The sequence below is a fragment of the Micropterus salmoides genome, unplaced genomic scaffold, assembly GCF_014851395.1.
Source record: "Micropterus salmoides isolate LMB-PRFRI ecotype aquatic unplaced genomic scaffold, ASM1485139v1 Ms_hic_scaffold_12, whole genome shotgun sequence".
Taxonomy (NCBI): domain Eukaryota; kingdom Metazoa; phylum Chordata; class Actinopteri; order Centrarchiformes; family Centrarchidae; genus Micropterus; species Micropterus salmoides.
Window position 1 is genome coordinate 16,294,989 of NW_024040263.1, and position 16,016 is coordinate 16,311,004.

General features: G+C 42.4%; 1 protein-coding gene across 10 annotated transcripts in view; it reads right to left on the bottom strand.

Annotated features, from left to right (window-relative positions):
• The window catches only part of LOC119899205 (nuclear factor 1 X-type-like), a 108,924-nt gene extending 93,142 nt beyond the window's left edge, over positions 1–15,782 (bottom strand). The window contains exons 1-2 of one of the 10 annotated variants that reach the window (XM_038713688.1): positions 14,883–15,782; positions 7,797–7,880 (exon numbers count right to left, since the gene is read on the bottom strand). In XM_038713688.1, coding sequence (XP_038569616.1) covers positions 7,797–7,880; positions 14,883–14,885 — 87 coding nt within the window. In that variant the 5' untranslated portion in view covers positions 14,886–15,782. Of the gene's footprint in view, positions 1–3,795; positions 3,947–7,796; positions 7,881–14,882 lie in introns of those variants that run through there. The other 9 variants (XM_038713691.1, XM_038713684.1, XM_038713690.1 and 6 more) reach the window with 9 other exon arrangements.
• Between the last annotated feature and the right edge of the window lie 234 nt (positions 15,783–16,016).

Genomic DNA, 16,016 nt, shown 5'->3' on the forward strand with positions numbered 1-16,016 from the left:
GTCTCCACACATTGCCACACAGGCTGTATACGTCCCCATGTACACTGATTCTCAAACAACGTTTTTGGTGAGATGATAAGTGCCTTTATCCACCAGATAGCCTACTGTCAAAATCTCCACATTTGTTTCTGTTGCTATGGTTGTATGGCATCGCTACAGTATGTATGGCTTTCAATGCATTCTTTCAAGTGCTTTGCCAATCTCCATGGCTGAGCGAATTTCAAGGACTCATTTGATCTCCAAATCCAAATCTAAAAAAAAACAAAAAAACACTTTAGAACTGCAAACCATCGGACATGAAGCGCTCGTGAACAAAAACCGAGAAAGCAAATAAAAACTTTGTTTTGCTTGTGGACAGTGCGGAGAAGAGTTGAACAATCTTCCCGCGCAGTGTTAAACATCTCAGAGAGAGAGGGGGACAGTTTACAGCAAAGCTTCAAAAGTTGGCAGTGTTTGTGAGACGCGCTTTATATTAGCAGCCCACATCTCATTTGGATAAGCGGGACTTAAGTGGAGTCTGAAATAATTGATTTCAAAACGCAGCACATAAAAGTTTTAATTAACGAAGGCTCCGCGACCTTCAAACCGCATTAAAACTTTATGCAAATTAATTTCCGTAGCAGGGATGTGAAACAATGCCACGTAGCCCGTAAAAAACCTGCTGTTTGGCAAGTGCGTGTTGCCACCTTTTTGGCTGATCGTGGCCGTAACCTACCAGGGCATTCCAGCAAAGCTTTTATCAGCATTAATAATACATTGTAGATTGTTTACACCAGTTTTGCATGTTTTCTGCGATTTGTGAATTATTTACATGACTCAGGTCGAAGAACACAATCTTGATAGAGTCAAAGGATGACAAACAGCATGGGGAGCCTACATTATGCACATTAGTATAATTCATCCATGTGTGCCGTGGTGTGGACACACACACTCATGCCTAGTCTAAAGAAACTACAATCAATCCCACCAGCTTCAACCATTCAAATAATTAAAACAGGTGATTAAAGGCTGATGTTCAAATCAAGTTTAAATTACAGGTGTGAAACAGAGAGGTATCGTTTAAAGGCCATACCCACAAGCAGGATGCACGGACGTGTTCCAAGTTAATTTTTGACTGCTGTTATCTTTTTTGCGGCGTAATATCATCTAAATACAAGCACAGGTTCTCAAGGAGATATGAGATAATGCAAACAAATCCGCCGTGCTTGATATCCTTCAGTAGAACCGGGAGACGCAATAACAGCAGCCTAAGCAGATCAATATGTATCGCGCATATGGGCAGCATGCGTCCACGCGGCGCTCGTGTGAGAGGATCTGCTGCCAATTAATTTTAATTAATGGAAAGAAAAGAGGAAACTCGATGCGGACCTCTGCCTCATACCACCAGGCTTGGAAAAATATCTGTGCTAAAAATGCACTAGGGCTGTTGGACTTATTTTACGGAGCAAAAATCAAATAGACTATTGATTAGAAAATGTCTCTCTCTGTGTTTAAAACTCACAGGCAGAGGAAAGGTCAAGAGAAAAGAAAAAGAGAGAGAAAAGAAAAAAGACAGTGTAAGTGCAGCCCATTTTGTTACTCTGTTGACTCTGTTAAAGTAATAAAAAAAAGATGAGATGAAATATAGTTTTGTACTTGAACAGTTCTGTGGTGTTGAGAACTACACAGTCAGAGAAAACATAACGGGGGTTTGGTCGGAAGGCCAGAAATAATCCTGCATGTTTTCCACGGAGCTCGTCAAATCACAGGGATTTTTCTGCTTTATCACATAGGCTATGACTATTAGAACAAATATTATCTCAGAAAGTTATAGTTAAAAAATATTACATTATCACATACCATCGCAAAACAGAGTAAGGTCTTAAAACGAGAAGAGGGCGGCAGGCCATGACCTCCCTGCATCAGTGAAAATGTTCACCTAAAGGCCTCAAGCTAAACAGCTGTGACTTCAATGTGTAAATTAATTGCGTAAAAATTATAGTGAATAGCCTGATAATTAAGTTTCTTGCTTCGTATAACTCCTGACTAACGGACGCTCCTGACCTGAGGCAAACAAAGTGCCTCCTGACAAATAGGCTACTGCTGTTTAAAGGTCATATTTAATTTGATCTTTAATAATGGTGAAATACGCTGCTTAAATATAAAAAATGACTTTTAGACCAGTGTCTAACGTGATAAACCGGGCGGCAGAGAGGATAAACGGACCTGCGGCCTGCAGCTGAAGCTTGGCGCGCCTGCAGCTCTGATCTGTTAACTCTGCAGTGACTGAATTTAATGTCTGTATCTGAGAACTGAAAATTCTTTTAAAACGATAACTTTAAATATGCATTCAGGGACAGCGCAAAAAGCAATGTGCTCTGAGAGAAACAAAAAAGGTCATTTATGACTTGACCTTTGCCGTTGTGACCTCTTGTATGATGTTTAATTAACAGATCAAACCGTTTGCACACTAAAATAAAGCAATTTAAGCACATGAAGAACTCATACTTACAGTGCCATTAGGAAAGAAAAAACATATCTTACTTCAAAACTGCTTAGGAAAACCTGGCCCAGGACTTTCATTGTTTAGGTATTAATCAATTAAAGATTATTTCTCCTATGATATTTTTTACAGAAAAACAATATACCTCTAGTAGCCTAGATTTTTACTGAAATAGAACATACTCAGTGGTGATTCATGTACATAGGCCTGCATTTGGACTCATTTCTGTATAGTGCCAGAAGTGCATACCGAAGATGAGGCCTGAAGGTCAAAACTGAGTCTATCATTGTGCATTTAATTACAAAAACGTGAGCTGAATATTCACAGTGGATATCTTAATTATATAATATATTTATTATATCGTTTTAAGCCTAGTAAAATTAAAACTCACACTTAATCACCTGTACAAAGCTTCTAAGTGAAGCATTACCCCAAACATCCTTTGAAATTATGCACCTCAAGATAAAGCCAAAATTTTCTTTTGCAGTGAGCTCCATTCTGTGGGCTCTTATTATCTTAACAACTATGTTATGAAGGTGGTATTAATAAAATATAGCAGCTTAATTGCTTCTTGAAAAGTCAGCTGTATTTTGAGATTAATCAAAATGAAACCGCGCAACTCGGACTTTCCAACACGCCCACCTTTCCTTCTGTCGCCCTCAGGAAAAACCTACTTTTATTTCAGAACGAGGCTGCTAAAGCGGAATAAAGTAAATGAGAGAAAGTTATGAACGTGTCTGTCCACGGTGACCCTAAGAGCCCCCTGCGCCGACCGCGGCTGAAGACCGGCAGACCTTCCTATAAGCCGCAAATCAGAAACCATCCATGATATGTTAAAATAAACTGTTCTACAACTAATCGAGCCATATTAATACTGTTTTACAATGTTTGTCGATAAAGCCGATTATTGCCTCAGGGTGACTGTAATTAGTCGCCAACTGTCAGGGCACCGAGCCCTTCTTCCCCTTTCTCCAACCTCCGTTTTATATAAAATTGATTTGGGAGAAGCGCCATTTTCTCTGCAAACCCTGCGCAATGAAACGCACAAGAAAGTCCGTTGGAGGAGTGCCATTAAAAATAAAGGAGGAGAGAGAGAGCGCGAGAGAGGGAGAGAGAGAGAGAGAGGTTAAACACTATCGGGGGAAAGAGAGCAGAGCTGGATAAAGATCCTTAAAACGCAACAAATGACAAGCAGCCGCACGGCAGACAACACGACACTGTAACCACATACAGTAGAAACCAACCGGAGGCGCACTGTACCAGAAAAAAAAGCAAAGAAGAGCAGCATGGAAAACGGCGATCTTTTTTCATACCTGTGTCAAGCAGTAAGGGGAATACATGGTTGTGTCTAGAGATGAAAATTGGAGTTGTTGATAATAAAGTTGGATGGAGGTTCGCTGCGGTGCCGCATTGCAAAGCCGCTGTGGCTCAGTCCAGGCTGTAACCCCGCCTCACTCACAGTGAAAGCTCTGCACTAACTTTAGGGGAAAGTTTTTGCTGCTCTCTCTCCCTCCCTCCCTCGCCTGTCTCTCTAACTATCCCTCTCTCTCTCTCTCTCCCTCCCGGCTTGTCTTTCGGATCAACACAAACCTAACTGCATTTAATATTACCATCGGATTTTTATTGTTTAAAAAAAAAAGAATCAGCCTTTGCTAAAACCCCAGAGAGGAATCGCACAGGATTCCTTCTGTACAGAAACGGGTTGTAGTGCGCATGTGGTACTTAGTGGTAAGTTCAGTCACCTCAACGTATTTGATCAAATTAATATGAAATATATGAAATATTTCTTTGACATTTCCAGCTGGACGCACTGTTCTGCAGGTGTATCTGCTGATATCCTTCTTAAATTTATTACTGGACACAAACATTTACACTTCATTTTTCCACATTTTTACTTATGATATAATACATTGATATGACAAATAACAAATACAGACGTCTATCTATCTATAATAATTTTAGGGAGCCAAATCTCCAGTTTAGACAAATTTAGTTAACATTTTTGCTTCACAACTGATAATTTGTGTTTGTTACTCAGTGGTGATTTAACAGTGACATTGTGGCTTTATGGTATTTTATTACTTACAATACTGCTTATCGTCATGTGGTCTCAATTTAATATTCCAAAGAAACCTTGTCACATTGTTATGTTTAAAGATTCTTTCTAGGGCATGCAGATATAGTACATAGTATATTTTGACTTTTAGTCTTAAAAAGCTTTCACAGTGAGCAAACTGACTGAGGGGGCAGGTTTCCTCAAAACTGTCTCTTTCCACTTTCATATCCTCCGCTGTTACACAAAATGCAGAAGGAAACCCAAGTGTGAACAAAATAGAAACAGAGGCTTAAAATTTACAACTGAGATTTTGCTGAAGTGTTTTGTCATCCCGTCAGCTGGAGAGTGATACAAAGCTTGGTCTAAACTGATTCAAGTGTCTGTAAGTGGAAAAGGCCCCATATTTCTAACTTGAGCATTAGTTATTGTAAATTAAAAAGAGTGAAATGGATAAAGTGTTTGATGCAGTGGAAACATCAGCTCGAATGTGGGCCAAAGTGTTTTGGGTTTAATTCATTTTCACAAGGTGTTACGGTGGGATTTGAGGCCTGCCAGCTTCACAGCCGTACAGTTTGTGCACGAAAAGCTCCTTGTCTGAAAGTTAATAACCAACACCGCGTTATTGCATTCAAATATACTTAATATTTCTGGGGACCTTTCTGAATGCCCTGAAGGAACTAAACAAGTTATTACAGTAGGTTGTAAATTTACCATCCAAATGATTGTACTTTATTCAGCTGTTATACCACTTGCATTCCTGTTTTTACACGTTTTTAAACCAGCCCAAGTCATATTCTAATGTACTGTATATGAATGCAGAAACAAAACATACCTGAACTTGGACGAAGTGGTCTAAACCAGTTTCATTGTGACTTCTATTGTATGGAAGCGATAGCCTACGCTCTGTTTCTAATCAGGCTTGGCTTTATCCTCGCCCGCTCCCTGCTCCTCAGCCTAATCAAACTCATATATGCAGGCAGAGTGCCTGCAATTATACATAAGCCCCTGCTTTGTGCATGTGTGTGAGTGAGAGGGTGGCGCACGCGAGCATTGTGAGAGTATTTGGAAGTGTGTGTGTCTATGTGTGAAAACAATTCTGTGCGTATGTCTGCATGTGTGTGTGCAAGGGTGCGGTTTCAGGGGTTGAAGTCACCCCAGTGCTCGAATGCCAAGTTTTTCTGGGGGATATGAAGCTGTGCAGCTTTACGAGACCTCAGCCTATGTAGGATACTTAGACACTCACACCACAGACATACATGCATACAATGTACAGTATATACACACGTACACAAACACACACACACACACACACACACATACACACACATACATACGTACACGGCCACAAATGTCTTGTGGTCAAAGATATGCTGGCACAAGCAACTATAAAAAAGATTAAATTCAGAAAAAAGTGCAAGAAAGTGAAGCATATTGAGGTGTAGTCTATTCCTTTCCCATAGTCTCTCCTCTTTCCAAACCACACCCCAACACGGCACAGGCCCAAACCCCAAAGCCTTTGTGTGCTCCCTCGCTTTCCCTCTTTCTTTCTGTCTTCCCCCTTTTCTATTTCTCAGTTTTTCTTTTTAGTGAGCTTTTTCCCTTTTTCTGTCTTAAAATATCTTGCTGCCCCCGCCCCCATCCTCTTAATCACACACACTGTCCATTTCATCTGTCTGACTTTACTGGCCATCTTTGTCTCTGGCTGCAGCCTGGGCCGAGACGACTGCCTCAGTATTCAACACAGGCGCTTTGACTGTAACAAACAAACTATAGCAACCACAGGAGTTACAAAACACTGACGCTCAGGTTTTCTTTCCAAACACTTTCTCTCTACCCCGTGATCAAACACGTCCTGTCTGACCATCACCTATGAAAGCCCCTCGAGCACACAGGGCTCTGGTGGTTTCTGAGTTTGTCATTAAAAAGCACATGAGAAAACCATATGGTGTGTCTAAAGTTAGCACGTTCCGATTGGTCTCCGATTGACACACAGCAATGCCCATATACTTGCTGTTTACCATCGCCTGTGGCCAGGCCATTAAATATTGAAAGTGATGTAGCATACTGATACTGCCATTAGCATGCAAAATGTGTGAGACAGGTGGTTGAGGCTGTCTTTCAAAAGGCAGGAAATATGTGAATGGAAAATGTGTGTAACTGTGCCGTTTACTATGCCGTACAGTGTAAATATTGTTTGAGTAAGCTGTTTATGTGTGCTCTGGGAGGGAGCACGCCAGTCAAATGCATACAGGCATATGCAGTTTGAGAGAAATGGCTGACTGGCCGTTATGGCCAAGAAGCATATCATACACAGTGTGATTCCAAGAGACTATGGATCTGTTTGCAATCTGAGTATGTGTGCAGAGCAATGTGTTATGCCTGCTGCTTTTTATGTGTTTACTGTGTGCATTAGCTACATATACATTCAACTCGACTGGCTGGGATTACTCCCTTTGAAGTGTGTTTGTATTCAACAAGAACAAAACGTATAGATTTATTTTTCTTCGCTGATGTCATCATTTCTTAATTTACGCGGTAAATTCAACATGTCAGATTACTGCACACGGGCCAAAGGAGCAGTTTTCCTGTGTAACAGTTGTCTATAAAATCAACCATGTGCTGTTTTTACAAACATATGAAAATGACCACATGCGGAACATGTTACAACAGAAAGTGTCCTGCAAAGAAAATCCTGTATCTTAATGTAGTTTGCATTTTGCAGTTTATTTTGTTTTAACTGGCTTTGTCCTCCACGTGAAGACAATGAGTCTGGACAAAACCCAACTACTGCTTAGCATAAATAATACCTTGTGAAAACTCACGTCACAGAAAAGTGGACATTTTGAAGCATAGTCAACACATGCATTCAGGACATCCATGATGACATGAGGGAGATTTTACAGGAAGTAGTGTACTGTATGAGCATGCTAACGGGCAGAATGTCAACACTCAAAAATGTGCGTGTATTTCCTGGACACATTATCCCCATCAAACTCCAATTCAAGATCTGAAGAATAAAGATAATATAGTGGTTAACATCCCCATAGTGAAGTCTAACCCTTTAGCAGTTATTGTGCAACATGGACAGATGAGTCTTTTGTACTCTGAATGCCCTCCTCCTCTCAACTGCGGTAAATCTTTATTAAGGAAATAAGACATTTTTTTTTTCTTGTTTGTACGTCCAGGAAATAAATCTGTGAGACATCATAATGACAAGGACAGATGTAGAGAGCTTGTAGTGTGTGTGTGTGTATATACCCTATATGTATCGGACACGAGGAAACATTCAGGCATCCCTTGGCCTCTAGAAGGATCGTCGTTCACCAGGTAGGTGTCAGTAGCCTAAAAAAAAACAAAGACATAGTTATTAATTAAACTGTTATCAGTTGAATAGTGCAGTGATTTTGTCGTAATTTTTAACAACTCTCTTAGGAAGCAGATCTCAGTTGTTTCTGGCACTAAGGCACCAGAAATTCCAGCATGTAAAGTTGCTGCTGGGAGTTGTTGCTTTGCATGAAGTTCCAATGAGAAGAATACACTTGGACTCAATTTGGGGGTCTGCAGAATATATTAAACATTTTAATCATTGAATTTCTATGCAATATTATACATGATTTTTTGTTCTTTAACACGTTAGGCACCAGGGGCCTAAGATATAATGCAGTTAAAACAAAGTTTGCAATTTCACAAAATTCTGAGAATTTATTAAAATCCTGAGGGACATTTGTGACCATTTGTGTCCTGAAATCACCAAGCTCAAACATGAGTTTTCTTGCTTCCCCTTTGTGAGACGACAACCCTAAAGCGTACATGTACTATAACATACAGTCTTATAACCCCTACTGGTTTCATGTCTCCACAGAAAGCACAGTGCCTGCTAACAGCTCTTGCACTATACATCCCCAGCCAGACTTTCTGTAAGCACCAGCGTGCATGCATGCATGTGTGTAAGTGTGCATTCAGGGAGCTTCATTTGTATTCTAAGTCAAGCAGGCAGGCAAGCAGGGTTCTGGCAGGGCCCGGAACTGTGAAATGGGCTCTCCTTGCAGTTCTGCCGTTGATTGGATCAACCTATCCCACTCTACTTAGCTGAAGGGAGCCCAAATCCCACAGCCGCTGTGCCGTTCTGTGAAATCCTATTTCATTTCACAACTTTAACGGATAAAAAAGCGTGCACACACACTTGTGCCAGCCAGAGACCCCATGCCACATTTATTTAGCTGAACAGGAGCAGAGAGAAAACAGTGTATCTGGTGTGTGGAAACGTTTAAATGCACACAGATATAGTCTCACCCTCTTGAAAATATAATCACCTGCACCTATATACATTTTTTCCACGCCCCCACGTGCTCTTGGCCTCACACACAAACATGTAGCAACACACACAAGCGCACGCACACACCAATGCACACGTGCATGCCACTTACGCAGACACACAGACACAAACCCCATAATAAGAGCCAGACATTGGCAGACCACACAGCCCTGAGTTGTGGTGAAAACAAAGGCTATTCATATCCTTCGCAATGAGAGGTCTGTATAGCTAACTCTCTTTCTCCCTCTCTCCCCCGTCTCTCCCCTCAGCTTTTTTATTACAGATAATCTGCACTCGCAAACCTTCCATTTTTCTGCAATTGTGCGATTTCTAATCATCTTTATTAGTCCATAAACATGTTTTTTTTAATTTGTAGTCTCTTTTTATAGTCGAGGCCTCCAGCTCCTTAAGGGGGCAACACAGTGCCCATTGTTGAGTCTCAAGAAGAGGATGAAGCCAGGAACAGAGTGAGAGAGGCCTGCTGATAAGACAGCAAAGCATTATGGGAATGAGGTAGCAGAGTTCCTCAGATGCACACATACACATACACATACATGCTGATACACACACACACACACACACACAAGACAAAATGCAAACACTCAAAGTCTGCCAGGCCACATGTGTCTGATAATGAGACGATGCATCTGATTTGCCCGCCGGTCAGAATAATGGCCTGGATCCACGGCACCTGTGAGGGAGTCCGCACCAGCACGAGCCTGCCGACTACCAGTAAGCGGACCACAATGTGTCAGGTGTGCTGGAGTCTCTGTGATTGGCCGTCCCTGGCCAGAAACAGGGTCAGGGGCACTAGTAAGCCTCCTCTGATTGGTTGAGCCAGACCCAAAAAGCTGCGGGTGTTTTCATTGGCTGCCACTGCCTCATTCTGCTGGTGAATGGGTGTCTGGGAGCATGGCACTGAGAAAACTTGTTCAGCTGGGTGTGTGTGTGAGGAAACATTCTAACTATTTGAGAATATCTATGTACATAAGTAGCCCTTCATATACAGAGAGCTTTATATTACTCACTTTTTGAAACAATGTAAAACACGCACAAAAATCAACTGCACTCCAACAATAGAGGATTTGCTCTCATTTCATATTAACCAACCAACAAATAAGAATTTAAATGCCTTCTTTATGTCGTCAGCCAAAGAAACAGGTGTTGATGAACCTCCATCTCATTGTGCAACAGTAAATAACACAAAGCTAATGAATAGGCTAAGCTCTGTACCTGCCACTGGGGAGGCCAGAACATACTGACTCCCTTTGTAGTAAACCCCCCAAAAAACTCCAGGCCCCCAAACACTCTCTCCTGCAGCAGTGTATGAATTATATATTGTACTATATATATAGAACATATGCCCGGCCCATATGGCCAGCCCTGAGCGAAAAAATCTCAAAGCCCTCCTTAATTAACATTTTAGAGGGAAGATTTGGAGGCGGGAGATTGAGTCAGTGACCTATTTGGAGTCCATCGTCGCCCAATGCAAATGTGTTAATTGAGACAGATTTTCCCACTCCACAAATATGTGGAGTAGGGGATGCGATGGCGGATTTTTTTTTTGTCTGAGCCATCTGATCTAAGGTATGGGTATAGGATCTGTTTTAAAGTCCCTTTGCTGCTGCCTCCACTGACAAAAGAAGACACTTCTCTTTCACTTTCTCTCTCACTATCTCACACAGTCTTTCCTTGGCTCGCGCTCTATCTGTCTCTCTCTCTCTTTCTGGGTATATGTGTTGACGACCATATGGCCAAATTCTTTGGAGGTGAGATCTCCAAAACCTGCTAACACACTCGCGTGAACACACACTAACGCATGTACTCACACACACACACACACAAACACACACACACACACACACACACACACACACACACACACACACACACACACACACACACACACACACACCTCCACAGAGCTTTGTGTATGAAAGGCCCTGATGGTGGAATTTGTTCTCAGATGGCTCCATTTTAAAGCACATGAATGGCAACATATCAATGATCCTCCTCTCCATCTTTTTGTCTCTCTCTGCATTTCACATTTGCAGTTACACACTCACACACTAAATCACCACCTACACACAAAAACTTGCACTGCTCGCACACCTGGTGCGGTCCTCTCCTTGTTTCCAGAAAGCATTTATTCTGGCTGCCGCACAATCATCAGCCATAACCACCATCAGCCCTGTCAGTCCATCTTTTAAAAACCATAATTATTATCACCACCATTGTGTCTTAAACGCGTTTTTATCATCATGATTTAGTGGCTGAAAATAACACTGCCAAGTTTAAGGCACAGGATGAAAATGGGGGGATGGGGAGAGAGAGAGAGAGGGAGAGAGTGCGAGAGAGTCCAGCCAACCTGCGTGAGATGGCAACCACTTCAAAGACGGTGGGCCGCATCGGCGATCTGTTCCACGGTGTGTGAGGGGTGTATGAAAGGCAGAAATGGCCGCCGTGTGTGTCCCTGCCAAAGCTACCTCGGGGAGAAATGTTGGAAAAATACAATTTTTTAACACAGCCATCTCAGGGGGGTGAAGGGGAAAATGGGGAGAATAAGAAAGAAGATGAGAAACTGTGGGCTGCATTAAAAAAAGAAGGATAGATGGATGGCTGAGCAGAGTGGGGCTAATTATTTCACTCCACTTGTGGGTCCTGAAGGTTTTGTTGGGTCAGAAGTACAGCCAAGATGCAGTGCTGAAGATTGCATTTGGCTTAATTGTGCAGTCGTGTTTTACACAATAGTAAATGGTGGGATTCGGGAAAAGGCATGAGGCACACAGTGTGAACGGTTTCTGTTAAGGAGGCCTGACTGCAGGAGGCAGGAGCAATTTCAGATGACTTAAGCAAAACACATTTGACTTATGCTGGAAATTCAACCGTGTGTGTGTACGTGTGGTTCAAATCAAAGGTGCGTTTATGCACATCTGCTTAGTGAGGTGAAACTTTTGAATCACTGAGTAATAGATGTGAAACCATGCCAGTCCTAACAATAGCTGTCCCAATTCCATGTAAAAGAAGAAATACACCCGTTCACCAAAACTGTTACAGTGAAACAAGTTTGAACAGAGCACAAATTGTGACACACCCCAAGATTTGCTTGGCCTGGCACATTGCCTGCCAACTACTGATCCTGCTCGACAGGCTTGCCTTAAGATAACACCATGCCAATTGTAACACTGAACTTCCCGGGCTGCAACATTTCGTCGCCACACAGCTTGTGCCATATGCCGCCTCCGTACACTACCCAAACCCACTGGCAACCTCTTTTCCTACATGGATCCTTATTCAAGCTTTTTTTAATGGGCAAACCGCACTCACTGCATGTAACAATGAGGTTTGGGCTGGTACAGTCAGCCCTTTGTGTCACACAAGTACTGATCCATGGGGAGATTTTCTTGTGGTTATGGTTCTAATACGGGAGAGTTTACCACAAAGACCAGGAAGCATAGAGTTACATTACCAAACACACACACATAGACACACTAAATAAAGTATGACTCAATAAGGCAGCGTGTTGGGCTCGTGTAAAATGCCTCACCCACTTCCAACTCAACTCAAATGATACTCTAAAAATGTATTTAATAATATGGCAAGGTCCACGCCCACCTCGGCACCAATAACAGCCTTGGCTTTGATTTGACAGACTCTGTGGTTGGCAGGTTCTCTCTGCAACAACCGCGGTTCAACCAACTGTGAAATTATAGGCCTGCAATCACAACAAAATGAGGATCGTGATATCACTGCCACTTATGAACCATTGTCTCATAGTTCGTTTACCTTAAGAAACATAGACAGATGATTGGACAGCCGCTACCACAAACCACACGTGGCCTGCAATCTGACATTTCGAATCGCTTGAAGCTTGTGTGTGTTGCTCTGCAGGTATGGCTGGGTGTCACATAAACCGGGTTCAACACATACAACTTTGGCAGGTGACCCCCATAATAGTTATGTAACACTGACATTTAAAACACAAATCTGGTGTGATAGAGTGTGTCATCCGTCTGGGGGACAGCAATCACATACCTCCTGTAAAGTTGATGACAACAAATGAGCAGAGGAAGGCTCGCGGATGCTTTGTATAATATTATTTTGTACAGGACTCTTTTGCTTATTGTTGATGAAACTGAGCGTCCCCTCCTGTCTGAATTTGAGATAGTGTTTTTGGGACAATATATAGCAGCTCTGGCAAGCAAAAAGATACGTGAATGATTTGTTGCAGCATTTGGAATCAATATAATGAAAAAATAGCAGTGAAATATGCTCATGCCAGAAGTTTTCACATATTTCCCTGTATTGTTGATGATTTGTTATGTGTGTTATTGTGTTTGTTGTCTCTGTTGTTTAGACAAAGACATCACCATTTCAAAATTATATCCAAATAGTGTTTCAGCCTATATAAACCATTACATTTTACTTATACGTCTATTGTAGGAAGTCCTGACCTCAGAGGACTACTGGAATGCTGTTTTTGTGTAATATGTAGAGTGAAGCAGCTTGGTCAACTGTGTTTAAAGAGTTAGGCTACATTATTGGTGCACTGTTAGGTTGCGAAAATCATGTGCACACTATTTTTCCCCCTTGCAAAGTGTAACATTTCTACTTTACTACAAAAACTTTCCAGCATCACCTCAGAATATTTTAACAGGTATTTCTAAATTCAAAAAGCCCAACAAATCAACCCTGTAAGTTATGCTAAATTGCAAAACACATGACATACAACCAAATTATGGCACCTTAATAATCTTTTCTCTTGGGTTGATAATGAGGATCACTTAGAATGTAGGTCACAATTTTAGGCCATTAAATTTATCATTTTGGGCCATTGTAATTTAAAATATTTAAACTGCAGCACAGAGGTGGATCAATGTCAAATGATGATTACATAGTAATTATCTGATGAAAAAAAATATGTATCTCTCTAAATGCTACAGGATTTAAAAATATAATTGGATGATCTTCATCATCCAAACAGAGCTTCTTCCTTTTGATTTTCTGATCATCCACGCTGATTTCGTTATAAAAGCACCCTCAGCACTTGTTCTGGGGGCACAAAGACGGTCTGTGTGTCACCTCACCTCTCCACCCCCTCTGTAGTCGCTATAAAGTGTCATCAACTACGCAAATGAAGTGCCCATTGATTAAAAATAAAAATTAAACAGCAGCCGCAGGCAGAAAAGACACCGTTCGGTGCAGGATGGAGAACGGTGCAGCAACCCTGCTCCACACGGACATCTGAGATGCTTGCATAATTTCATCATCATCATCATAATCACAATAATGATGAATACCGCCCATATACTCTATATGTTGGCCCTTCAGATCACCTCTATCTGTGGTCACATGTGTGTTTTATTCGGTTTGATCCAAGCGGCGCGGGAAGATCAGCCTCCACTTTGTCAGTCGGTGTCTACAGGGCCACTCAAACGCTTCTGCAAACAACTGAGCCTGCACATCGTTAACCCACCAGTGAGACTAAGTCACTTTCACTTAGGAAACAGATTTTCTATATTTTATCCGAGACATAATTATATTTCAGTGACGTTAGGTTACGTCTTTGAGGAAGCATTAAGGAGATTAGGTGAAAATAGGCTACGAGACATTTTTTATAGTTTAAAAAATACAGATGCATTAAAATACATTGTTCGTGTGCAAGTATTACAGGCATTGTAAATGTTTTTGATTAATCAAAGTCAGTTTAGATGATTTATAATGATCAAAATTGGCTAGGAAGCATACGGTGATTACACATAACACACACTTATTCTCTCTCTCTATCTCACACGCGCGTGCGCGCGCGCACACACACAGGTGTGTTGTATCGTCATTTATGGCCTCACTCTCCACAGCCAACTCTCACTGTGTGTGCGTAGTCCTTATCTTTTACAAAGAAATTAAACTCCCCCCCAAACCCCGCACCAATGCAGTTAAACACATGCAATGTATGGTTTATTTTCAGTCCTATAGACTTTACCCTATAGACCCAACAGAGGGGAACTATTGAGTTACACAGCACGTACCATTATAGCGTGGGGAGATCTGCCAACCCTCTCAATGCCCCATTTTCCTTTAAAAGTTCTGCTTCCAAAAAAGTGAGAGAGGGAGTCAGGGCTGAGGGAGGAAGACTTGGTCTCTTCGCTGTTGCCGGAAGCAAAAAAGGGACCTTTAAACAAGTCGGCCTTAGGCCCAGAAAAAAAAACAACGCTCTTTCAAAAGTGGGTCCACTCTGCAAGAGAGAGGAGGAAAGCAGGACTGCAGCTCCGAGCCCTCCGTCTACCGCTGTTTGGCCTCGGATGCGCCCATGTCCAGCAGCAAGAAGTCAGGGAGACGTCTGCGTCAAAGTCCCGAGGTGCGTCCTTCAGCGGCCAAACTTGTCCAGCAGATTGGGAGACGCTAAAAAAAACTCCCCCGAAATAATATTAATAACACGATAAAAAAAATTATTGGACGGGAGAAGGGATGCAAAGTAAGTTTTGTTAATAATATTTTTCCGTGTGCAACCTTTGCAGTCGGGCAGCTTCTGTCTCCAAAACGTGTCCAAAGGCGGCTGTCTCCTGCGCCGAGCGTCCGATCTGTTTTAGCCTCGTATCGCTCTCTCTCTCTCTCTCTCCTCTCTCTTGTTCCAAACACACACAAACACACACGCGCGCTACACACGCGGCGTTACACACAAAACGGGGGGACACCCCTGGTCCCTCGCCGCCTCCTCCTTCAAAGCTGACAAGATGAAAGATCAGCTTGCGTTATGCTTCTTCAAATCGCTGCAGCCTCTCCGATAGTAGAATGCCTGCACAGCGACACGTAGTCAGTCCGGGCTTCGGCGGGGGTTCTGGATGCCTCGGTGCGTAAAATGGAAGCTCTCAGTGCGCTCCGGCAGCGACGACGGATAGCCTACGCTTCCCTCCCAGTAAATATCAGCCACTAAATAGCTCACCTCACCAGTGTGCGACCTGGTTACACACACACACACACACAAAAATAATAGACTGGGAATTAGGGCAGTTGTTTACAGTGAAGGTGGGGGTCCGGGGCTTCAGCCGGCAGCGTCGAACCGGTGAATTATTAGGTGAATTATTAATAAAGCGAGCGGTGTGCAGTCTGTCGCGGAGAGAGCGGAGCGGCCAGAGTAGCAGCTGGGGCTTTAGGAGAATTAA